We start from the raw sequence: 25,621 nt of genomic DNA, 5'->3' as shown, positions 1-25,621 counted from the left end.
GCGTCCGAGCTGACGTCACGGCGCAGCCGGCGCAGTGGAGGGCGGGACGTCGGGCGCCGGACGCGCTGCGAGGCCCTCCAGGTCGGGGAGGCAGGGCCCCGCCCACACTTCCGGGACCACCGGAAGCGCCGCCATTCCTAGCGCGCGCGGTGCGTCCGGTGCTCCGGTTCGATAGCTGTTTACGCCTTGTCTGGGAGGAATCGAGAGCGGAAGAGAGGGCCCGGCTGCCCGAAGGGAGCTGGGCAGCGTGGGCGGAGTGGTCAGATCCAGCCGGGCTCACTGCTAAAGGTCCGGAGAGGGAACTGAGCAGACCGCGGTCCCTCTTGCTGCGGGGCCGGGCGGGGGCTGGGCCCCTACTGCTGACAGCCGGGGACTGAGCTGATCTGGCTGGGGTTCGTCCAGCTGCAGTGCGGTGGGCCGGTCTGGGCAGGTTCCTTTTGCTGCAGGATCACGGAGGGAGCTGTGAGGGGTCCAATCCAGCCAAGCGCTCTCGGACTCCAAGGTCGGGAAGGGTGCTGGCCTCGCTGAAGTCTTTCTGCAGAGGAGGGAGGGAATTCTTTTGTCAGTACCTGTGCACCGTATACCCGGCAGGTGTTGGGCGTTTTAGCCTGGCATACAAGGGTTTGGGGGCAGCCTGCTCAGACCAGGCTCTCACGGCTCTTTTCTTCTCCATCAGTTCATCTTTGGTCCACACACTCCCAGGAGGTAGACAGTACAGGAGGAGACAGACGGTGGTCCAGGGCCTACTGGAAGGCCCCAGGCGAATGGGGCCTTCTGCACCCCGCAGCTACCCAGCCCGAGGACATACAAGTTTTCTTCCAGTGGTAAGTGAACCGCATGTTCAAGGAAAAGTGGGTGTTTTCCAAGTGAACAAAATCAGTTCTGGCAAATGACATGCCTAAACAGCAAGAAACAGGGAGGGGCCTGTGTGTAGGCGGTGCCTGCAGTGTTGCGGGAGCCCCAAGTTAGGGCTTATTGTGAGAGGAGGCTGGACAGGTGAACTAGCCAGGACATGTGGAGAGTGAGGACGCTGCCCTGTGAATGAGGAGTGCAGGATTCCAATTGAGTTCAGACAGCTCTGGCCATGGGTGAGACTTGTCAGAAGCTGAACTAAGTTGCGCTAGTGAGGAAGGTGCAGTGTTGGGTTTCAGAACACTTAAGAGGGTAGAAGTATCTGGCTGTGGAAATAACTAGAACATAAGTATGCCACGAAAGAAAGAGCTGAGGCAGATATTGCATATCTGCATGGGGACAGGATGGAGGTCACAGAGTTGGGAAGATGAGGAATACCCAGGGACTCTCAGGTGTCTTGAGTTGAAGAGCCTATAGGGGTCATGGCTGGGGAGGGGGACAGGGTTGGAAAACGCAGAGGGGAGGTCTGGGCTGAACGTGACGCCTAGGGAGCTCTTGGTGTGCAGGGCCAAAGAATGTGACCAGAGTAGGTGAGGAGTCGAGGCCTGGGACAGTACCACAACCCCTGTTGCACAGGCAGGTATAGAGGAAAAGGGATGAGAAAGAGCAGCAAGAGGCACAGAAGAGGAACTTTATGTCCAATGCAATTGTTAAAACAAAATCTGTGCCCTCTGCATTTCAGACATGGTGTTAAGCTCTGGAAATGTATCGCTTGTTTAATCCTGCAGCAGCCCCAGAGGCAGGGCTTGCTCTTTTTTCCAGATGTCTACAAATGAATAAACTGCGACTCAGAGACATTAAGGAGACCTGCTCTGGATCCCACAGCAGGAGGTAGTGGAGCAGGACTGTGTGCCCAGGCAGTCTGGCTTCAGCACTCGTGTGCCCAGCAGTCACCCTCAGCCATCTCCAGATAAGGAAGGAGGGGATCAGAGGGCAAAGACAGGCAAAGCCTTAGATTCCCCAGGGATGGCCAGGAGCATTAGGAGAGGAGAGTGTCAAGTAGGGTCTCAGGCCTGCCATCTCGAGCCTGGTGCACATTTGTGTGTGTGTTCAGAGGTAAGAGCTCAGGGAGGAGATGGGAAGAGTTTGTGCTGACACTGTTGGCAGGAAGGTTGTATAGTGAAGAGGATAGGCTGCTGTGTCAAGGGCTCCTCTGTAAGGAGATGAGGTAGTGGGGATGGGGCAGAGCACTGGGACACAGGAATCTCCTTTACCAAAAGGAAAACCTGTGGCAGGAAAACCAGGCAAAAGAGACTGAGGGTGGACCCAGGGTCAAGAATGCTAAGAAAGTAGGTGGGCAGTGTTCAGAAGTGGGGTGCAGAGGAATGGAGAGGCTTAGAGCCAGGAGAGCAGTGTGCATAGAACTGAGGGCCACAGAGCTCCCTGCTCCCCGGGCCCTGCTGTGACTCAGGCTCTCTCTGCCTCAGTTTCTTCATCTGCAAAAGGGGCAGGCAACACTGTTAATCTCCCTCATGCAGTTGCAAGAAAGATCAAATGTGTGAATTTAGGCAAACCATGTATTTCCTATAGGAAGTTGATCCTCGGTGGTGAAGAATGTAAGGGACATGAGCCAGAGGAGGAGATGTGGTCAGAAGCCCCAGTGCCTGTTTCGTTTTGTTTTATTATTTTAATTATTTTTAAAACATCTTTGTTGACAGATCTTCACACACGCAGTCCATACATGGTATACAATCATTGATTCACAATATCATCACATAGTTGTGTGTTCATCACCATGATCATTTTAGAACATTTGCATCACTCCAGAAAAAGAAATAAAAAGAAAAAGCTCATATATCCCATACGCTTCTCTCTCACTGACCATGGTACTTTATGCCAGTACCATGCTGTTTTGACCACTGTAGCTTTGTCATATGCTTTAAAGTCAGGTAGTGTGTGACCTCCCACTTCATTTTTCTCTCTCAAGATATTTTTTAGCTATTTGGGGCACCTTACCCCTCCAAACAAATTTAGTTAATGGTTTTTCTATTTCTGCAAAGTAAGGTTCTTGGATTTTAATTGATACTGCATAGAATCTATAAATCAATTTGGGTGGACTTGACATCTTAACTATCTTAACTATATTTAGTGTTCTAATCCATGAACATGGTATGTCCTTCCATTTATTTAGGTCTCTGTGATTTCTTTTAGCTGTTTCTTGTAGTTTTCTATGTATAGGTCTTTTATATCCTTAAATTTATTCCTAAATATTTTATTTTTTTGGTTGCTATTATAAATGGAATTTTTTTCTTGATTTCCTTCTCAGATTGCGCTTCATTAGTGTATAGAAACACTACTGATTTTGGGTATTGATCTTGTACCCTTGTACAGCCACTTTGCTGTACTCTTTCATTAGCTCTAGTAGCTTTGTTGTAGATTTTTTTGATTTTCGACATATAATATCGTGTTTCTGCAAACAGTGAGCGTTCTGCTTCTTCCTTTTGAATTTGGATGACTTTTATTTCTTTTTCATCTCTAATTTCTCTGGCTAGATCATCCAGCACAATGTTGAATAACAATGGTGACAGTGGGCATCCTTGTCTTGTTCCTGATCTTAGAGGGAAAGCTTTCAGTGTTTCCCCATTGAGAATGGTGTTAGCTGTAGGTCTTTCATGTATTCCCTTTATCACGTTGAGAAGGTTCCCTCCTATTCCTATTCCCGGTGCCTTTTTTTTTTTCACATGGGCAGGCACCGGGAATTGAACCCAAGTCTTGAGCATGGCAAACGAGAATTCTGCCACTGAGCCACTGTCACACTGCCCTATTCTAGTGCCTTTTAATTCATGTTTTTGAATGATGACGAGAAGTTTGCATCCACAGTTTGGTTTATTTTGCTGAGAACTACGTACTTGTGTCCATTTCTAGCTCCTCTTTGTTCCCATGGGTCTTTACTTTCTTGAATATAATTTTGTCAAGTTCCAAAAATAATCCTACTAGCATTTTTATTGAATTTACAGATTAAATTTAGGAAAAATTAACAGTCCTTTTTTTAGACAAACTTTGGTGTTCTGATCCAAGAGCAAGGGAGATTGGCCTCTCACACGCTGTTGGTCAGCAGTAAGATGATGCAGATGGAACAACCTTTTGGAGGTGCTTTGCATCGTTTATTGAGATTTTAAAACATAGCCATTCCTTTGACCTTGCATTTCTACCTCTTAGTATTTCCCTTTCAGAAGCACAGAGGTGTGCAAATATATGTACAAAGACATTTGTTGCCCATTGTTAGTCAACATGCTGAACAATCTGTAGCCAGAGTTTTTCTGCACGTCCTCTGGGTGGAAATTGGCCCTGAGCTGAGTAGTCCCAGTACCCTGTGATGATGTTCCTGTCTTTGGAAAACACTGTCTCAGCATCGGCACCTGGCGTTGGGGCAAGACTGTTTGTGGTGGGGACTGTGCAGAAGAGGAAGGTGAGCAGCCTCTCTTTCCTCTGCCCTCTACGTGCCAGCAGCAGACCCTCACCCCCACCCACGACAACCAAAACGTCCTCTGGGGCGCAGAATCAATCCCGATTGAGAATCACTGCTGTAAAGAAATGATCATCCTTCCCATAGACCACCTCAGGTTCGATAATTCGCTAGGGCACTCACAGAACCTGGAAAAGCTGTTATATTTACGACCGTGGTTTATTGCATCAAAAGAGTACAGATTAAAATCAGAAGAGGGAAAAGGCCTATAGGGTGGAGTGCAGGAGAGCGGCTTTCAGATGTCCCTGCCCAGTGAAGTCTCTCAGACAGTGCTGCATTCTCCTGCAGCAGTGTGTGAGAACACGCAGAGGGTGGAGCCTTGGTGTTCGGGGATGTGCTTGGGGCTCAGTCGTGTAGGTGTGGAGCACTGGCGTGATTGGTCTCCGTTACTCAGTCTCCAGCTACACAGAGCTCCAGCTGACCTAGTGTGGCCCCAGGTCCCCACCCCTATAAGTCATTGTCATTGTAGGCTGTGGTGTGGTCCAAGGCCTCATGCAAGCACACACACTCTTGTCAGGCAAGATAGGGGGTCACAACCCACACCTGGTGCATCAGCCCTTTGCTACACACCCGGTGTATTGGCTGTGTGCTTGACTTTGGCATTGAACAGGTGAAACTTTTACCTGTTGTTGGAAGTCAGGAAAATATGTACTCCAACATCTTTATAGAATTGCAGCCTGAGTAGTTTGTCATGGACTTACATTCTGCATTAAATGTTTGGCAGGATATAAATGATTCTCCCCGATCCTGAGCTTATAACCTGTCTGCAGCTCTAATCATTTGGCATTCAGTTTCTTACGTGATCGTTCTGCTGTATCTGTGCTTGCCATGATGCCATAGTTAGACAAAACACCTACTTTGGAAAAGCGTCATCTTCTGTTTCAGCCCTTTCTCATCTCTTCTTTTTCTAGTTATTCTTGGAGGGTGCTTGGCTTGCCTGAAGAATATCAGGTTTCTGTGAGAGAGAGAAAACTCACCGTGAAGACTGCTTGGAGAGCACCTGACCCTGCAGGATTAAGTGTGGTAACGGAGTTCTTACGCCTCCACTGTGTTTGGGAACAGTAGTGTTCTCAGAACGGAATCTCCTGGGAAACGAGTGCTATTGGGAAAGCACCTCTGGGGTTTTGTGGTCCAGCTGCAAGGTTTCAAGCCCCATGAGCTGTGCAGGGGCCAGGTGAGGAGCTTGGGACCTAAGAGAAGCCCCAGCAGCTGGAGCCTCACAAACAGGAGATGACACTTGTGGAAGAACTTACCCAGACGTTTGAAGAGATAGGTGAGACCTGCTGAGCTTTCCGCATGACCTGAGTCTCAGTTATCCCGGGGAAATGGACTTGTTAGAGAAAACCCAGATTCAAACCTTGGTAAATGGCAGGTGTCTGTCCTCTCATAATAGTGAGTTAGGAGAGTTTGTTTTCTTCAGGGGCTCTTTATCATGCCCTCTAGCCCAAAGGGGGTTCATGGTTCAGGTGCTCAAGGGTCAAGGTTTTGTTGACTGGAAAGCACGTGCGAGTCGGAGACACTGTCTGGTGGAGGAAGCATTGTGTGAAAGCATGGCATAGGTGAGGGGGCATTTCCTGAATGGCTGGGGTCTGCAGGGATAGTGGGTGTACTGTCAGTGTGTGGCGGGTGGGTGTGAAAGGTGGGGAAGGATTTAGGCCACGGCTCTGGAGGATGCTTGCCTAGCAGTTTCGGGGGTGGCGGGGACATGGCTGCAGCCAAGTGCATGAATGATGTCTGCTGACAGCGATGGTGGAAACTTTAGGAACAACATAAGCGAAGCAGGAGTGATAAGTCCCCTCACCGGGCCATGAGGGGGTGCCTGGGCACCACAGCCCCACAGGGAGTCCAAGCCAAGCAGGAGAGTGCTGTTTGCTGCCTCCTGGGGGTTTTCACATCCTCCGGCTGCCTCCTCACCACCTTTTTTTTTCTTTTTAAACCACTCACATTTGTGGTCTTTTTAAATTGTATAATTTTGACAGGAGAGAATCAGATCGTATCTAATTGTGACCTTTTTTTGTTTGTTTGTTTGTTGTTTTTTTGTTTTTTTTCACATTCTTTTTTTTATTATTAATTAAAGAAAAAGAAATTAATACAACATTTAGAAATCATTCCATTCTACATAATTGTGACCTTTTAAATTGTAGTTTTCTTGGGGGAGAACCAGCTCATTTTTAATTCAGATTTTTTTAAAGTGGACAATTTTTTAAAAATCTACTCACATGTAATTGTGGTATTTAAAAATGATACAATTTTCTTTCCTGGAAACAGTTCATGTGGTATTTTTAAACTGTGCTTTTGGCAGTAGGGGAAATCAGCTCATGTTTAATTGGGCCATTTTTTTAATTGTACAGTATATATAAATTTTTTTTTGCATGGGCAGGCACCGGGAATCGAACCCGGGTCTCCGGCGTGGCAGACGAGAACTCTACCTGCTGAGCCATCATGGCCCGCCCAATTGTACAGTTTATTTTTTGAAACCTGCTCATGCTTAATTGGGATAGGCTTTCATTATCCTTTTTTTTTTAAGGTAACCAACTTGCATTTAGTTGTGATATTTAAAAATTGTACAGTTGTTTTGGTACCCTGCCCTAGTCCCCAAATTTTGTCTCTTAAAATGACAGGGAAAAACTGGCCCTTCTTTTCCTTGACTGTTGGAGGGATGGCTGTGTCTGAGTGCGTAGTGAGACACATGTACCTGGGAGCTTACCATGAGCCTCGCAGCCCTGTTTGTATGCAGGCTTGGACGCAGGCCGTCTGAGCGCACACTTGCAGACGGGCAGCTTGTGGGGCTGGCCTCGGTTGGCCTCAGCCTTAGAGAGGTGGGCCATGTAGTCCAAGGCCCATGGGGGGGTCTCCGGAGCTGCCCTGACTTCAGACCCTGAAGCGTTGCTCCTGAGCTGATTCTGGCTGCTCCCTCCTTTGCTTGGGATTGGTTGTGGGTCTGGGGAGTGTGAGGGTACTGAGGTGGGGCTGAATCCCTAATTCTTCCTCCAACCCCCACCCTAGCTCTCCCTTCTGAGGACGTTTGTCCTCTTCAAGACAACTTCTTCAGATAGGAGGAGGAAATGGAAACTCACCTTTGGCGGGTCCCATCCCAGGTGAGTTGGGGATGTTTGCTCCCAGGGTCTCAGCTCACAAGCCTGAGAAACAGGTCCAGCAGCTGTCCTTCCCCGGTTGGCACACCACAAGTGTTTTGCAGGCTGCTTCTGGTTTGGGCTGCCACCTCTGGGTTCCCTGTGGGAAAGGGCCCCTACGAGGCATTGGCTTCTTGGTTGCAACCCAGATGAGCCTCAGCTCCTCCTTTCCTGCAGTCATCTCTAGCTCAGCATTTTGGTTTTGGTGGTTTCCTGGTGAGCCTTCTCTGGGCAGCCACACTGGGCCTTTGACCCTCACTGAGACCCCTCAAAGTGCTGTGGTCGCCCAAAAAATGTCTCCCAGTTCAGAAGCATGGGGATGAGGGAGGCTCACCTCACACCTGCCAACTCTGCCCAGAAGTCTTCGAGTTGGGGGCTGCACCAGTGTCTGCCCTTAGGTCACTGGTCCCAGTCACTGTCCCAACACCACTGGGTTGACAGCATGCTTCCTGGATACAAAGGGTCAGTGCACCTTATGCCATGAGGGCCTCCTGGGGGCCAGAGCAACTCCAGTCTTGGTGCAGCAGTGGCTAGGAGAGACCTGCCCCACTTTGATGAGACTCCTGCTGAGGGAGACTGTCTTCACCTCCACGTCAGGGCACATGTCCCAGAGACGCTCGGGAACGTGTGCAGGTGTCCAGCCAGGGAGGTGTGACGCTGAGAGCTACTTGGACCTGCCTCCCAGGACCAGGGCTCATAGGCTGCTGCCTGCCAGCCTTCCTTAATGGGCCATACAGGGCCAGATGGTAATTATATTGTCAGCTTTGTGGACCACTTACAGTCTCTCATATATTTGTCTCCTTTTTTTATTTTATACATCCTTTTAAAAATGTAAAATCCATTTGTAGCCTGGTGGGAATCCTGTTGTTTCTAGTTCAGAAATCAGAACTATTGGTCTGATGGACAGAATGCTCAGGGAAGTAAAATCACCAGTGTACATGCCACCTCCAGGGCAGTGCACGTGGGCCTAGTGTCTGGGTTGCTCTGAGTGCAGCCCAAATGCAGATAACTCGTGGACACGCACACTGAGCCTCATCAGTGCACACTTTCCCCAGGCCGCCTCGTGGGCACGTACAGAGCCTCCTCAGTGCACACCTTCCCCGGGCCGCCTCGTGGGCACGCACGGAGCCTCCTCAGTGCACACCTTCCCCAGGCCACCTCGTGGGCACGCACAGAGCCTCCTCAGTGCACACCTTCCCCGGGCCACCTCGTGGGCATGCACACTGAGCCTCTTCAGTACACACCCACCACCTTCCCCTGGCTGCCACATCCCTCACCCCCCACATTGGAGAGGCAAGACTCCAGCTAGCAGTAACATATATAATGTTTCAGGCACCTGTGACATTTGAGGATGTGGCTGTGACCTTCACCCTGGAGGAATGGGGGCAGCTGGAGCCCACCCAGAGGACCCTGTACTGGGAAGTGACTCTGGAGACCTTTGAGCACCTGGTCTCTGTGGGTAAGGCGGGTGCCACCTTGAAGATGACCATCTCCCTTTTGCAGGAGCTTTTTCTCTCTGGAGCTTCTGAAGGGTGTGGCCAGGCTGAGGCGTTACAAAAGCAGTTCACTTTGGACCCTGGTCGTGGGGATTGTTACTCATTCTGCCTCTTTGGGAGTTTATGACATACAGGCTGGGGAGTTGGTGGCTTTCTCAGGATGGCACTAGGCCCTTCCTTTTCCATCTACATCCAACCCTAGCAATTGAGGGGCTGGGCCTCTAGATCTGGTTCTCTGTCTCCCAGCCGGGGACTAAATCTTGTGTCTTTCCCCATGACCAGGGTTTCTGCTTTCCAAACCTGATGTGATCTCCAAGCCGGAGCAAGAAGAATACCTGAAGATGGTGCAGCAGGGACTTCCCCAGGGTGAGGGCAGGAGTCCAGGCAAGTCTTTGCAGGGAGTGGGCCAGCTGGCTGACATGGGCAGAGTGCTCTCCACCAAGCCCTGCTATCTTAGGAGGGGAGTTTGGGCTGAGTCGTTCTGTCAGTGCTCAGCCCTCAGGGAATGCTATATTGCTGGCACTGGGTTCACCACATATCCCTGCCACCACCCCTTTGGTTGTCCTGTCTCTGTAGCCTTCTCTAGTTCCCAGTCCTCATACCTTCACTTTTCTCAGGCCTATTGTTCTGCCCTTCACAATTTCTCGTGCCTTTGTCTTGCAGTTGTGTGTCCAGCTCTCCTCCATCTTGGCTGTCCCCTGTACTTCTTTATTATAAAAAGTGTGATAAGAACTTATTGATTCTAGGGAATAGCACTGACCCATTCCTTTTGGGAGAATTCCTCCAAAATCACTGTCTTTGTGATGGCTGCTATGACAAATACCACAGACTCAGTTGGCTTAAACAATAAGATTTTATTGTCTCCAGATTTGGAGGCTAGAGGTCCAGATCAGGGTGCCCCAAGCCATGCTTTCTCCTGGTCTATGGTGTTCAGGTGCTGGCTTGCCAGCAGTACTTGTCTTCTTGGCTTGTTAGAGGCATCTTTGCCTCTGTCTCGTGGTAAGCTCTCTCTCCTTCTCTGGCTTCTCTTAAGTGACAGTCTGAATTTCCTCTGCTTGTAGGAAATCAGCCATTTTGGATTAAGGGCCATCTGATTCAACTTGGCCTCATCCAAAAGGATCTTTAAAGGTCCTGTTTACAAATTAGGGCCACTGCAGGACCAGGGCTTAGGGCTAAAACATGTGTTTGTTGGGACACAATTCAGTCCACCACAGTCACTGTTCCTAGACCTGCTTTCCCACTTCCTCTGGTCCCATGCTTCTGCCTCCTCATCATTCTAGTGTCGTCCTAATCAGGCTTCTTGTTTAAAAATTCATTTTTAGTAGCTTTATTGAGTTCTCATTTACATATCATACAATTCCCCCATGTAAGGTGTATAGTTCAGTTTTCAGAGCTGGGCAACCATTACCACAATCAACTTTAGAAATGTTCATAACCTCAAATTATTGAGCTTCTTTTCCTAATGTTTATCTGTTTTGTTTTTTTTAATTCTAAACTTTATTTTTAGAGCAGTTTTTTATTTACAGAATATTTAGCAGAAAGTACAGAAGGTCCCTATATATTCCCTGTCTCCTCCCATTCATAGTTTCTCCTGTTAACTTTACATTAGTGTGCTACATTTATTAACAGTTGATGAGGCAATAGCAGTGTATTATTACTAACTAAAGCCCATAATTTACATTATGGTTAATTATTTGTGTTGTGCAGTTCTGTAGATTTTGAAAAATGCATAATGTGAGTTATCTACCATTACAGTGTCATACGGAATAGTTTCACTTCCCTGTGTTCCACTTGCTTATCCTCCGGAACCACTAGCAATTATTGACCTTTTTTATTGTCTCTAGAGTTTTGCCTTTTGCAGAATATCATATAGTTGAAATCAGTGCAGTATGTAGTCTTGTCCAGTATGCTTCTTTCACTTAGCAGTAGGCGTTGTAAGTGTCCTTCACACCAGCCCCTGCCATGCTAGGCTGGAGGCAATGCACTGATCTCCAGTCTCCCCCGTCTTCCTCCACTGCTTCCACTTATTCTGCAGTCTCTGTTATCCCTTCCTCTGACATTTTCCTTACACTTACCTTCGGTTCTCCTCTCTGGACCCTAGCCACGGTCCTTGTGTCATCCTAGGTCATGTCCCTGTACACCATGCCTCAAGTGCTGTCATTCTGAGCTTAGTTCACCTCAGCTTCTTTCTTCTCACCTGGCATAAGTGTTATTCATGACTAATCCCCCTCAACAGTTTGGTTTCCTCACTTTATGATCCCCACAGACATCTTAGCCTCCTCTGCATGACTTTCAACAGCCAGCACAGCTGGGCATGTCTCAGCCACCAAAGATTTCTTTTTATCTTTCTTGTTCACAGGTGCCCCTTTTTTCCTCTTCACTGGGGCAAGATTTTATTTGAAAAGGTTCTTTCCATCAGGAATTCTGAGACTATGCCCTAGAGAAATATAACAGTCTTGGAAATGAGAATGACTTTGGGGTACGGGGTAGGAGAATGGGCCATAGAGAGGAACCTTGCCTGAGAGGGTCAAAGAGTTTTTTGTTTGTACAAGGGAAACATCTTCCTAGGAGTCAATGAATGGCCAAAATGTATAGTTAGTACTTTACCAGACTTAGGATCCTTTGTCTCCTTGTAGGCACAAAGAAGGAACTGCAGGGACTTGAGCAAAGAGACTTGATAGTACTACACATGGGCAGCCACCTGACAAACGGGGAGAGTGATAACTAAAGGGGAATCTCTGAGAAACTAGACCAGTGTCCTGAGCTGGGGACCTGGGCTTTAAGCCCTTCCTCATTCATAAGAGGAATGATGTCATCAACAGAGGAGGTAAATCCGCATTACTTCAATAGCAAGTTCAGCAGCAGTGTTGAAAGCACACCTTGGTAACACATTATTGTGAGAATAATTAATGGTACTGAATGGCATATGAATGTGTTGATTGAAACGGAAAATTTAGAGTCAAGTATATCACCAAAAGGAAAGTTGCAGGCTAAAACATGGGAACGTATGGCACAGTGAATCTTGCAGATAATGGCCATGATCAACTGTACAAATATTAAAAGAGTTCTTTCATAAACTAGAACAAATGTATGACACTATTACAAGGAATTAACAATAGAGGAGAATATGGGGGGGGTGAGATCTACCTATTGCAAACTACTCATTATAATTACCAGTGTTTTAATACTTTTGACAGCAGTAACAAATGGACTACACTAATACTGCATGTCAGTAACGGGGAATAAGGGAATATGGGAGGATTTGGGTTTCCTTTTTTATTTATTTATTTTTTTCTGGAGTTATGAAATGTTCTACAATTGATCATAGGGTTATAGGTACAGCTATAGGATGAATCTGTGAGCCAATGATTGTACACTTCGGATGGTTTGTATGGTGTGTGAATATATCTCAGTAAAACTGCATTTTAAAAAAATGCACTTCTGCCAGGCTCTCTGCTAAGCTTACACATTATTCATTTATTCCTCAAAACAAACCTTATATGCTGAGAATTTTTTGACCTGGTTTACTGCTGAGGATAATGAGGCTCAGAAAGGCTAAGGACCCTGTCTGACAACACCAAGTTTTGAATCAGATTGCAGCCAATCTAGCTGAATGTACCCTCTCAGGGACCACAGCACTTTCCATGGGAGTCCGTTGGGTAAATTATGGAGTACGTGATGTGAGTTCTTTCTCCCTAGAAAGCCTGAATAAAATATGGAATTGGTATGTAAGGAACATTAAGTCTCTATTGGAATTTGGGATGCTGTTACAAGAACCTATCCCTGAACATAGGTAGAATAACTAGGATTCTGGGTTTTCTGGGATGAAGCACCAGTTAGGAGCCTCTATTGGTTTCCTGTAGCTGCTGTGAAAAATACCAACTGGGTGGCTTAAAACAACAGAAATTTTTCCTCTTTTAGTTTTGGAGGCCAGGAGTCCAGAGTCAGTGTTGCTGGGCTGAAGTCAGGGCATTGTATTGTCACTTTTCTACCAGAGGTGCTGTGGAAGAATCTTTTCCTCCCTCTTCCAGCCTCTGGTGGCTGCTGCCAGTCCTTTACTTTCTGCTGTATCACGATGTTCAAGGCCAGAATCTTCAAATCTTTCTCTTTTCCATTTTCATATTTCCTTGTCCTTTCTGTGTGTAAAATCTCCTTCTATTTCTTCTAAATAAGGACACTTTTGATAGCATTTAGGGCCTACCTGGATAATCCAAGATAGTATTCCCATCTCAAGATCCTTAATTTACTCACATCTACAAAGTCCCTTTTCCCAGATAAGATAGCACTTACAGGTTTGAAGGGTTAGGATATGGGTTTCTTCCAGAGGGCTATCATTCAACCTACTACATAGCTGGACTCAGCAACCTAAGCATGGTGTGTTGAGTGCTTTGTACATTGTAGAGCAAATTCTTTCCATGGGTTTCTCCTTTAATCTTCACACTCCTGTTACTCTTGTCCCTCTGCTCTCTGCGGGTGTCAATCCTCCTTGTCATCTTTACATTATCTTTGCCTGTTTTATACACTTTACAACGTATTTCCTGTTTGCTGATCCATCCGTCCTTTCCACATCCTGCATGCAGATTATATTCCGTAGATTAAAAACAATCCACAAATACCTCACACACTCTATGGTCACTCTTTCACCCCAATCCACTCTTAAGACTTTCACCAGTAATCCAAGCATTTGGTTTTCTTTCAGACTACTGTACCACAGTTGAAAAGAAAGAGTCAGCTTCCGAAGAGGACTTTGCTGGGGAAGAGTTGTCCCACGGCTTGGAGATAAAACACTGTGCATGGGAAGAGGATTCATCGTCTGTATCATTAGGAGAGGTGCAGGATTGGAGGGACCACCTGGGGAAGCACCAGCAGTCTTTGGGTCAAATGGTACTCACCTCAGACAGTCTGTTTGCTCAAGGAAAACATCTTACGCATGAATTTGGGAGAAATCATAGTCTGAATTTAAGCCTTCTACCTCAGACATTATCTACAACAACACATTTCCATAAGCTAGATTCACAAGTTAAAAGGCTGAAACAGAGTTCGGTTTTCATTGATCATCAGAAAGTCTGGATAAATCAGAAGCCCTGTGAAAATCTTCAGAATACTAAAGCGTTCTGTCAGGGCATTTACTTGAATAAACTTGCAAAATCTGAAGCGAAAAATAAGCCTTATGAATATACTATCGGTGGTGAGTCTTTCAACTATGATACCTCCCTTCATTTTCATAATGGAATTTTTTCAGTGGAGACTAGTAATGAATGTAAGGAATATGGAAACCTCTTTAACCATAGCATGTCTCTCAGTGAACATGAGCCAATGCGTTTTGGAGAAAGTCATTATGCTTCTGATGAATGCGGGAATGCCTTTTCTGAGAGTTCGTGCCTTGTAGAAATGGTAGAAAGCAATCCTGGAGAGACATCATTCAGATGTGAGGAGGGCCCTGACATCTTCCACGGCACCTTATCTTTTCCTCACTATAATGTCATTCAGACCGGAAAGAAGGCATTTTCATGTAATCAGTGTGGAAAGTCTTTCAGATGTACCTCTAAGCTCGTTGTACATCAGAGGACTCACACTGGAGAAAAGCCCTATGAATGCATTCATTGTGGGAAATCTTTCAGCCAGAGCTATGACCTTATTGTACATCAGAGAACTCATACTGGAGAGAAACCTTATGAATGTAACCAATGTGAGAAGTCCTTCACCCAGAGTTCCAAACTTATTAGGCATCAGCGAACTCACACAGGAGAAAAACCATATAAATGTCATGAATGTGGAAAATCCTTCCGGTGGAACTCTAATCTTATTGTACATCAAAGAATTCATACTGGAGAGAAGCCGTATGAGTGTGCTCATTGTGGAAAGTCCTTCAGCCAAAGCTCTGCCTTTGTTGAACATATAAAGACTCACACTGGAGAGAAACCCTATGAATGTAACCAGTGTGGGAAATCCTTTATTCAGAGCAGTCAGCTTACAAGGCATCTGCAAGTTCACACTGGAGAGAAGCCATATAAATGCAATCAGTGTGAAAAAGCCTTCACTTGGAGCTCTCACCTTGCTACTCATCAGAGAACTCATACTGGAGAGAAACCTTTTGAATGTAATCAGTGTGGGAAAGCTTTCACTGTGAACTCTCACCTTCGTTCACATCAGAGAATTCATTCTGGACAGAAACCATATGAATGCAATGAATGTGGGAAATACTTCAGACAGCGATCTCAGCTTGTTGTGCATCAGCGAACTCACACTGGTGAGAAACCTTACAAATGCAGTCATTGTGGAAGAGCTTTCAGCCAGAGGTATGCCCTCATTGTGCATCAGAGAACACACACTGGAGAGAAACCCTATCAGTGTAATATGTGTGGTAAAGCCTTCAGTCAGAGGTCACCCCTGGTTGAACATCAGAGAACGCATACAAGAGTAAAGCCCTATGAATGCATTGATTGTGGGAGGGCCTTCAAAGACCATTCCGCTCTTACCAAACATGAGAAAACTCACACTGGAGAGAAACCCTATGAATGTAACCACTGCAAAAAGGTCTTTAGCCAGCCGTGTCAACTTACTTGGCATCAGAGACTTCATACTAGAGAGAGATGTGACAAATGGGGGAAAGCTTTCAGTTATAATGCATCCCTTATTCAACCTGAGAAAACTCATGATAAAGAAACTCCATGATAAATCAGTGTAGAAAGCGCCATATAAGACCCTCACTGCACCAGGATGTTATTTTCAGACTATGACCATTCCAAGTGATTTGTTTCCACACTAAAGTGTGTCTTTCACTGCATTTAAGTGAAAACAATGAATATGACCATTGATGAAAAGTTTTCAGTGACAGTTCATAGATTAACAGGTGTTCTCATAATGGAGCTCTGTACTCTCCTGATAATCTTTTTAGTGAAATACAGTTACCCAAACTTAACCAGACATTGTTCTAACACATTCCTGGAAATGATGAATGATGAAGAACTGGAAGATAATCCTTGTTAAGCGACCATTACATGAGGATGTTAATGTTGAGTGATGAAATATGAATCCAGCCATTTTCAACTGAAATGAATAATTAGGGAACATGACTTGAAAGAGACCTGAGTCTGAAACACCTTCCAGAATAGTTTTGTTGTTGGAATAAAAAGAGGACTAAATAGCTCACAGACTCCATGGATCTAACCTAACTAAATTTGTTGCCCAGTTAGGTCAGATGTAATCATAACTGGCTGCATAGCCAGGTAGAAAATGATTACCAGGCCAAGTGAAAATAGGACCCAAAATAGTATGCACAAAATGCTACAACCACTTAAGAACATGCACACAGATGGTTGGTTAAGATCATCTCAGCAAAATGTTTGTTAAAAGAAGGAAGTATAAAGTAACAACAGTGAAAAGAGTGATAGAGAGGCATTTCTGCAGATTTGCACTAGATAAAAGCAGATGGGAAAGACCAAAACCTTGAGACTGTATGCTGAGAGGGTTGTAGCACTGGAAGAACTTTAAATTGAGAGGTGGGATGGGAAAACTGAGTTAATGAAGATCTGTTAATGAAACCCTGAATTTTCTGTGCTACCCCAGCTGTGTCCCTTCCATTTTTTCAGTCTGGCATTAACTATTTGGCTTTGGGTGAGCAAAAAGTAAAATGGGGAAGGGTGGGGAGGCTGTGGTTATATATGGGATTTGCCTTAGACTGGAAAACTCGGGAATCTGGTATGAATATTATACTCCAGAGCAAAATCTCAGTTCTGGGATTTCAAGGACTTCATCCAAACAGCTGTTTCTTGTCTAATTCACCCCGAAACGTACTGTTAAAGCAGCCCTATCCATCTGTGGAGCTTCCTGTCAGCACTGTAATGACCTCTAACTCAATCTGGATTGGAGCCTAGGATCAAGATTTGAAGTAAGCCTCCACTATGAAAGAGTCTAAGATAAAAGTTAACTCCAAAGAAAACATATGAGGATACCACATGTTTTAAGTGTTTTGTTATCTTGAGATGACAAATGTAAAATAAGACAAAAATGCTCTGAGAAAAGAACAAGACTGAAATTAAAACAAGTTTGTTGTACCAGAAAAAAGAAAACTTAGAAATTTTAGAAAATATAAAGTCAAAAGTTTTCCTGAACATAAGAGCAGAAAACAAAAAGCAATATATAGTTTTTTTACATATATATGTATATTACTTATATTATATATTTTGTATGTAAAAGATAAGAGGAGCCAGTAACAAACAGATGGAGTTCCATAGGTTCAGGGCTGAAAGGAGACAAACTTCATATCATGCCAAGTACTATCCAGGTTTAGTAAGACCCATGCAGCATGAGATGTGGGAACTACAAAATTAAAAGAGATCTTAGATGAAAAAATAATTTAGAAACTACCAAAGAAATATTTCTCCCAATTAAAAGCAAAAAATACTGCAAATAATACAAGGTTATAGTTCAAATGTAATGCAAACTTCAAAAAGGAGTTTTCATTTGAACCTGATGCTGATCACACTTCCTGGAGGAGACAAGGCTCATGAAGTTGGAATAAAAGGGAAAATGTAATCAGATTGTGTTGGATGGCCCTTCAGGGAACCTATTTATATAGATACAATGTAAGCAATAGGTAATTCTTTTAATTTTTAGGAAGAAACATGTAGCCATCACATGGGGAATTCATAATGGCTATAGAGGAGAGCTCTGGCATTCTCAGTCCTGTCACCATCAGTAATGGGACATCCTGTGAATGATGTAAAGTGGAAAGGAAAAGAGGAGGATGAGGATGCCTATATCCTTATTTTAGGAAGAAGGCTTTTAAATGGAATATGTTTAGTTACTTTGGAGGCCAAAATTGGAGCTCAAAACAGTAATGAACAAAAAATTGGAATTGATTGGAAAAGTGGTGATGTGAGTCAAATCTTCATCTGTAGGAGGAGAAGTCCAGTAAAGTCTAAATATGGTCTAAGATCAGAGATACAGAGGTAACCTCAAGAGGAACTGGAAGAGAAATTATTAAAAGTGGTTGACCAGAGACAAGACTGTAAGATAGGGTTGGGACAGAAGAGATACCTGCTTTCCATTTTCAACCTCTAGCATTTTATTCCCTGGAAGTACACTTACTTGGATAATTAAAAACTTTTCAACTGTGTGCCTGTAGTTGACAACAACAGTACAAAGGACATTCACAGTTGATTGTGGGATTATGTACAATTTCTCTACTTATGTTTCAGTGTTGCTGTAATAGTGATTTGACAATTAAAAATCAAGAAAGAACAAAAAAGCATAAGATGTCTGATTTTTCTGTTTGTCCAACTAGAGTTGATAGGGGCTGTGGGACGGGGAGGCTTTTTGGCTTCTTAAACCCCTGGAATTAAAGAGAGTGGTTCAGTCCTTTATGTTAAACTTGGTTTTTTTCCTAAGTCTCACAGACTCCATGAGAACCAGGGAGTAGGGACCTGGGGATTCTGGTTTGGCCGGGTGGTGTCCCTTCCGAAAACACAGCTACAGCTCCACAGAAGAAAGCGTTTGTGTACATTCGTACAACTGCAAAGGACTGACCTCCAAAGTCAAGGTCATTCTGACAATTACATGGTACTTTTTTTTCACTAAACTCCTTCAGATAACATAGCCCTGACAATTAATAGGAGACCCTGAGCTTGGGCCACCACAGCACCCCAGATTAAAGCAGGTATTCCTACCTGCCACATGGGTTGGAATTTCTTCAAAATAGAAATCACTAAGCCCAGTTTCTGACCACTGCTAATAAAACTAGAGATTCAACAGCTTCCACACTACACTACTAATCTATTCTCTTCTAAATTGGGAACCGCCAAATTAAGTAATCATCAGATTAGAGTGGAATAAAACTGAGATTTTAACCTATTTAGGAATTATCAATCATGAGAGAATCCTAGCTATGGAAGTTTATCAAGTACTGCCAAATTAGGAAAATTTGTAGCCTTAAGTAAATTTGTTAGAATTCAAGAATGAAGATGATGTAAACATGCAACTAAAGAATATTGAAAAACTCGAAAAGAATACAAGGAACAGTTGTTAGACTTATATAGAGGATTTAAAAAGAATTAAAATAGACTCGCTAAGTAAAATTGAAATCTGGTATTGCATAAAAACAAAAAAAAATAGACATTTTTCAAGTTGAGATGCATCCATGTTTTTTACTATATCATAAATTCATTCCTTCTTATTACTGACTACTACTAGATAGACCACAATCTGTTTAGCCATTCACCTGTTGGATATTGGGGTTGTTTCCAGTTTCAGATTTTTACAGACAAAACTGCTCTTAATTTTCAGGTTCATGTCTTTGGAATGACACAAGATGTCATTTTTCTTGGATAAATACCTAAGAATTGGGTGGTGGTTCCATTATACATTCTCACCAGCCATGTATGAGAGTTTCAGTTGCTCCACCTTCCTATCACTTGATATTCGTTTTTTATTTTAGACACTTTCTTGGTTATAAAATGGTATCTTATTGGTTCTCATTCACATTTTCCTAAAGACTAGGATGTTGAACATGTAAGTTCTATTGTTTTACAATTTACATTTAGGTCTTTAATATCCTTTTACTTAATTTTTGTGTATGATGTGAGGTATGGATCAAAGGAATTTTTTTGCATATAGGTATCCCATCATTCTAGCATCAGTTCTTGAGGATTCTTTTCTGCACTAAATTATCTTAAGACTGGTTGCAAATCCTTTGAACATTTATGTGTAGGTCTATTACTAGAATTTCTGTTTTGTTCCATTAATTCATTTGCCTGTCTTTATATCAATACCACACTCTAGAGGATTAGACCTTTGAAATAATTTTTGTAATTAGATAGTGTTGGCCTTCCAACTTGTTTTTAACCCCCTTTTCACTATTTTTTTCTCAAGTAGTAAGCTGGTAAATGTTTAGCAACAGATTTTCCAGGGAGGAAAACCCTGATTTGTAATTCTTCCAATATCCGTGAAATTTCTGTGATTCTTTTTTTCCCTTTATGTCATCTTTTGCCACCTCCAGTGGTTTTGGTTCAGTGGGAACAGTTCACCCTCAGGCTGTCCACTGAGTCTCTGCTTTTTGCCAGCCTGCAACTCCCCACACCCTCACAGTCAGGACAAGATCATGTTGCCCCACCTGCCCCTACCCGCGTTGGTGAAAGCACTCTTGGCTCTGGAGGACCTGTGCCAACCAGCCTGCCATGGAGCCTCTGCTGTGGGGTGGATGAGTGGGAGCTTCTCACCAGACCAGGAAGGACGGGCACTCTCAGCAGAGGGAGCAGCATATGAAAAGGAGATGTGGTATTGGGAGGGTTCCAGGCATGGCCAGAAGGAGTGGTACACGTGTGGACTGACAGGACAGGTAGTGGAGGGCAGGGAGGCCCCTGAGTGTTCATCCTCACAGGAGTCATTTGAGACTGCACTGGTTCCTCTTCCTCTGCATGTTCCCTGGCTCACTCCTACATTTTCATAATGCAAGCCTGGAACACCCAACCTCTCCTTCCTATCTGAAAGACTACATGGCATTCAGTTAGCTTACATAGTCTACTTTTACTGGCATCCTAGTATTGACTGTCAACTCCCACCTCACTGGAACATAAGTTTCACAAGGGCAAGGATGTTGATGTTTGTCTATAGATACAGCTCCAGGTCTTAGGCACTTGTGCTGAATAGGCACTCCATAAATATTGGTGGTAATGTGAATTAATAGTCTGAGGGTGGATTGGTGTAGATGAGACATGAGGCAGAGAGGTCAGTTGGGAGAATGCTGCAGGATCCAGGTTAAAAATTATGAGGGGTACAACCACTGTGGAGGGAAGTCTAGCAAAGGTTTCAAAATATTAACCCAGCAGTTTCACTTCTAGAAATGTACTCTACCTAAAGTCTCTACATACACAAGATCATTTGTTGAGTCATTTGTAAATAGCAAAGAACAGGAAACAACCTAAATGCCCATTATGAGCAGATTAAGTAGTTTTTAAAATTCCAGTATGAAATATTGTGAAGCTATTAGAAAAAGGAATACTTGTACGTGCTGATATGAAAAGAACGCTAGGACATTATTAAATGAATAAAAGCAAAGTGAAGTTCAGTGTGTGGTAGTTAACCATTTATGTTAAAGAAAAATTATATATATATATATATATATATATATAATTACTTGTGAATGCATAAAATATTTCCAGAAAGACACAAGAAACTAAAAGTAGTGGTTACCTATGAGGAGGGGAACTTGCAGTGGAAGTCAGGGTGAGAGAGAGACATCACCAGATACTTGTACCTTACGATTTTCAAACCATGAGAATGTATTACCTGTTCAAAAACACTTTTTTGCATTTTTGAAAACAATTATGAGGCACTGAACTAAGTTCATTATGGTGGAAATGGAAAGAAAACAGCAGATGGGAGAGACTTATGAAGTAAAAAAATCTATGAGCCTGTTTCCGTTTTCCAATGCTGTGTAACAGATATTCCAAACATAGTGGTTTAAACCACGACTTCTTTCTCGCCATTCTATGAATTGGTTTGGCTCTACTGGGCAGTTCTCGTAAGAATCTGTCATGTGGTTTCAGTTGGAGGCAGCAAGAGCTCATCTGAAGGCCCGATTTGCTGGAAGGTCAAGTTGGTGCACTCCCATGTCTAGCGGTTGATCCTGGCTGCCAGCTCAGCTCTAACTATCAACCAGAACACTCACATTGGAACTCAACGTGCCTTCTTGAGCTTGCTTCTCACTGCTTGGTGGCTGGGTTTCAAGAGGATGTCCAAGAGTGAGCATTCCAGGAGCCCCAGGCATTCTTGTGATGGTGATGTAGCCTCAGACACATCATCACTTCTATCCACGTTCTATTGGGTAAGCATTCAGGGCCAACCCACAGCCAGGAAGTAAACTCCAACTCTCAATGGGAAGAGTGACCTAGAACTTCTGGACATCTTTAATCCACCACAGGACCTCAGTGACTGGCTCAGAAGTAAGAGAGAAGGAAAGGTCTAGAATAACACATTTATAATTTAGACAACTGAGTGTCATGAGGTCACAAGAAGGAGCACGCCTGGAACCCAACAACAGCGTGAATTGCTTTGACTGGGTTGGACTGAGATGCCTGAGGGACATCAAGGCAGAGCTGTCCAATTTGAAACATTTGCTGAGGTCAGGAGAAAGCAGGGTTCATGTCTCCTTTAAGTCTCACGAGAGGGCTGTAAAAGTTTCTTCAGCACTTAGAGCCTTGCACTTACGGATATCTCTGCAAAGGACACTTTGTCCCTTAATGTGTCCCTCTCTGACCTCCTCCAGGTTTTTGCTACATGCACCTCCTCAGAGAAGTCCTCTGAACCAAAACAGTCTGTCCGTCACTCTCAGCCTAGTTCCCTGCTTTACTTTTCTTCCCATCTCCATAGCATCTGCCTTAATTTGCCAGGGCTCCCATCACATATTCCGCACAGTGGGTTGGCGTAAACTACGAGAACGTACTGGCTCATGGTTTTGGAGGCCAGAAGACCAGAGTCAAGGCCATGCTTTCTCCTGGGTCATACCTTTGGGGATGTCAGTGCTCTGTGGCATGGTGATCGTGTTCCTCTGCTGTCTACTAACTTCTCTTCTTCCTGTAGCTTTCTCAGAGTAACTGCAGCCGAATCTCCTCTATAAAGCCTCCCTAATATGGACTAAGACCCACGCTGATCCATCTGGCCGCAGTTATACATACAGGCCTACCTCAGATCTAGTGGGTTCAGCTCCAGACCCCTGCAGTAAAGCGAATATCACAATAAGGCAAGTAACAGAATTCTTTGGTTTTCCAGTGCATATAAATTTATGTTTATACTATACTGTAATCTATTAAGTGTACAATAGCAATATGCTTAAAAAAGCAATGTATGTATGTTTATGTATGTGTATATACACCTTAATTTAAAAATACTTTATCACTCCCATCCCACTTTATGTAATTGTGTGATACATACCTAGAACTGGGATTGCTAAGACACATGGTGAGAGTATGTTTAACTTCAAAAGAAATTGCCGAACTGATTTCCAAAGTGACCGTGCCATTTTGTATTCCCACAGAATGTATGAGAGTACCATTTGCTCCTCATTTTACCAGCACTTGGAATTTTCCGTCTTTTTTTTTTCATTTTAGCCAGTCTAATAAGGCATATAATAACATCTCATTATGATTTTTATTTGTATTTCCCTAACAAATCATGTATTTGAGCATCTTTTTAAAAAAAATACTTCATGTTGGTGGCTGCTGACTGAGCAGAATGGGAATTGCTGAAGTTTGGGTGGCTGTGGCAATTTCTTAAAATAAGACAACAATGAAGTTTGCCACATTGACTGACTTTTCCTTCCATGAAAGATTTCTCTGTAGTATGCAATGCTGTTTGACAACATTTTATCCACACTAGAACGTCTTTCATAACTGGAATCAGTTCTCTCAAACCATACCACTGCTTTATCAACTAAGTTTATGTAATATTTAAAATCCTTTGCTGTCACTTCAACAATGTTCACAGCATCTTCACCAGAATCCATTTCAAGAAACCTCTTTCTTTCTTTGTCCATAAGAAGCAAGTCCTCATCCTTTCAAGTTTCATCATGGGCTTGTACAATTCCATCTCCACTACTAATTCTAGTTCTCATTCTTTTTCTGCCACATCTGCAGTTACTTGAACTGATCAAAATAGTCCGTGAAGGTTGGAAGCGACTTCTTCCAAACTCCTGTCTGTTGATAATTTGACCTCCTCCCATGAATTATGAATGTTGTTATTGGCATCTAGAATGGTGAATCCTTTCTAGAAGGTTTTCAGTTGACTTTGCCCAGATTCATCAGAGGATCTACGGCAGCTATAGCCTTATAAAATATATTCCTAACATAATAAGACTTGAAAGTTGAAATGACTCCTTGATCAATGGGCTGCAGAATGGATAATAGGTTAGCAGGCATGAAAACATTAATCTTGTGTACATCTCCGTCAGAGCTCTTGGGTGACTAGGTGCATTGTCAATGAGCAGTAATATTTTGAAGGGAATCTTTTTCTGAGCACTATGTCTCAACAATGAGCTCAAAATATTTAGTAAACCGTATTATAAATAGATGTGCCATCATCCAGGCTTTGTTTTCCCATTTATAGACCACAGTAGAGTATAATTAACAGTTCTTAAATGTCCTAGGATTTTTGGAGTTGGAAATGAACAGCGGCACCAACTTAAAGTCACCAGCTGCATTAGCCTGTAACAAGAGAGTTGGTCTGCCCTTTGAAGCTTTGAAGCCAGGCATTGACTTCTCTCTAGCTGTGAAAGTCCTAGATGGCATCTTCTTCCAACAGAAGGTTGTTTCATCTACTTCAAAAATCTGTTGTTTAATGTAGTCACCTTCATCAATCATTGTAGCTAGACGTTCCGAATAACTTGCTACAGCTTCTACATCAAGCACTTGCTGCTTGACCTTGGACTTTTGTTAGGAAGTTGACTCATTTCCTTAAACCTCATGAACCAATCTCTGCTATGTTCTGACTTTTCTCCTGCAGCTTCCTCACCTCCGTCAGTCTTCAGAGAACTGAAGAGAGTTAAAGACCTTGGCCTGGATTAGGCTTTGGCTTAGGGAATTTTGTGGCCAGTTTGATTTTTCTACCTAGACCCCTAAAACTTTCTCCATATCAGCAATAAGTCTGTTTTGCTTTCTTATCATTAATTTGTTCACTGGAGTAGCATTTTTTACATGATTATATATTTTCTGCTTTTTAATTTTTCAATTGTGAAATATAGCATATATACAACACAAAACAAAAACAATGAATTCCCAAGTACATTTTAACAAGTAGTCATAGAACAAATTTCAAAATTTGGTATGAGTTACAGTTCCATAATTTTTGTCTTTTCTTCTAGCTGCTCCAGGACACTAGAGACCAACAGGAGTATCAATATAATGATTCAGCAGTCAGACTCATTTGTGAAATCCTGTCTTCTCTGTTACATGCCTTCTCTTTAAATAACACATATACATAAAAGCATTAAATTTCAAAGTACATCACAACAATTAGTTGTAGAACAAATTTCAGAAATAAAAACCTAAAACTGTGAAATTGGAGTAGCACTTTTAGTTTCCCTCAAAAACTTTTCTTTTACCTTCACAACTTGACTAACTGATACAAGAGGCTTAGCTTCCAGCCTGTCTGGGCGTTTGACATTCCTTCCTCACTAAGCTTAATCATTTCCAGCTTCTGATTTCAAGACTGAGACTTACTGGTTCATCCTTTCTCTTGAATACTTAGAGGCAATTGTTGGGTTACTTATTGGCCTAATTTCAAAAGTGTTGTCTCTAGGGAATAGGGAAGCCCACGGAGAGGGAAAGAAAGCGGGTAACAGCGGTCAGAACACACAGCATTAGACTAGTTGTCTTCTGTGGGCACAGTTTATGGCTCCCCAAAACGATTACAATAGTAAAACATCAAAGCTTGCTGATCACCATAACAGATACAACAACAAAAAAGTTTGAAATATTGCCAAGAGTTACCAAAATATGTCAGAGACACAGCATGAGCACATACTGTTGGAAAAATGGCACCCATAGACCTGTTCATCGCAGGGTTGCCGCAGACCTTCAATTTGTAAAAAATGTAGTATCTGTGAAGCTCAATAAAGC

At 43.5% G+C, this 25,621-nt stretch overlaps 1 protein-coding gene across 4 annotated transcripts; it reads left to right on the top strand.

The window, feature by feature from the left end:
* The first annotated feature begins 97 nt into the window (after positions 1 to 97).
* ZNF544 (zinc finger protein 544) lies at positions 98 to 25,621 on the top strand. Of its 4 annotated transcripts, XM_077130507.1 has the most exons (9): positions 98 to 288; positions 677 to 824; positions 5,290 to 5,651; positions 7,385 to 7,476; positions 8,845 to 8,971; positions 9,291 to 9,392; positions 13,708 to 13,838; positions 22,590 to 22,749; positions 24,865 to 25,621. In XM_077130507.1, the coding sequence occupies exons 4-8, from the start codon at positions 7,444 to 7,446 to the stop codon at positions 22,635 to 22,637; spliced, it is 441 nt and encodes a 146-aa protein (XP_076986622.1). In that variant the 5' UTR covers positions 98 to 288; positions 677 to 824; positions 5,290 to 5,651; positions 7,385 to 7,443; the 3' UTR covers positions 22,638 to 22,749; positions 24,865 to 25,621. The 4 variants fall into 4 exon arrangements, with proteins under 4 accessions (XP_076986622.1, XP_076986621.1, XP_076986619.1 ...); XM_077130506.1 differs by lacking the exons at positions 22,590 to 22,749; positions 24,865 to 25,621 and having other exon boundaries at positions 9,291 to 9,374; positions 13,708 to 19,027; XM_077130504.1 differs by lacking the exons at positions 22,590 to 22,749; positions 24,865 to 25,621 and having other exon boundaries at positions 13,708 to 19,027.

The sequence above is a fragment of the Tamandua tetradactyla genome, chromosome 16, assembly GCF_023851605.1.
Source record: "Tamandua tetradactyla isolate mTamTet1 chromosome 16, mTamTet1.pri, whole genome shotgun sequence".
Taxonomy (NCBI): domain Eukaryota; kingdom Metazoa; phylum Chordata; class Mammalia; order Pilosa; family Myrmecophagidae; genus Tamandua; species Tamandua tetradactyla.
This window is presented reverse-complemented; position numbering and strand designations above follow the sequence as displayed.

Coding starts and splice junctions, on each gene's coding strand:
- ZNF544 (XM_077130504.1), top strand. CDS start 7,444: ATGGAAACTCACCTTTGGCGGGTCCCATCCCAG. Junction 8,972..9,290: donor TGAGCACCTGGTCTCTGTGG/GTAAGGCGGGTG, acceptor CCCCATGACCAG/GGTTTCTGCTTTCCAAACCT. Junction 9,393..13,707: donor GGGTGAGGGCAGGAGTCCAG/GCAAGTCTTTGC, acceptor GTTTTCTTTCAG/ACTACTGTACCACAGTTGAA.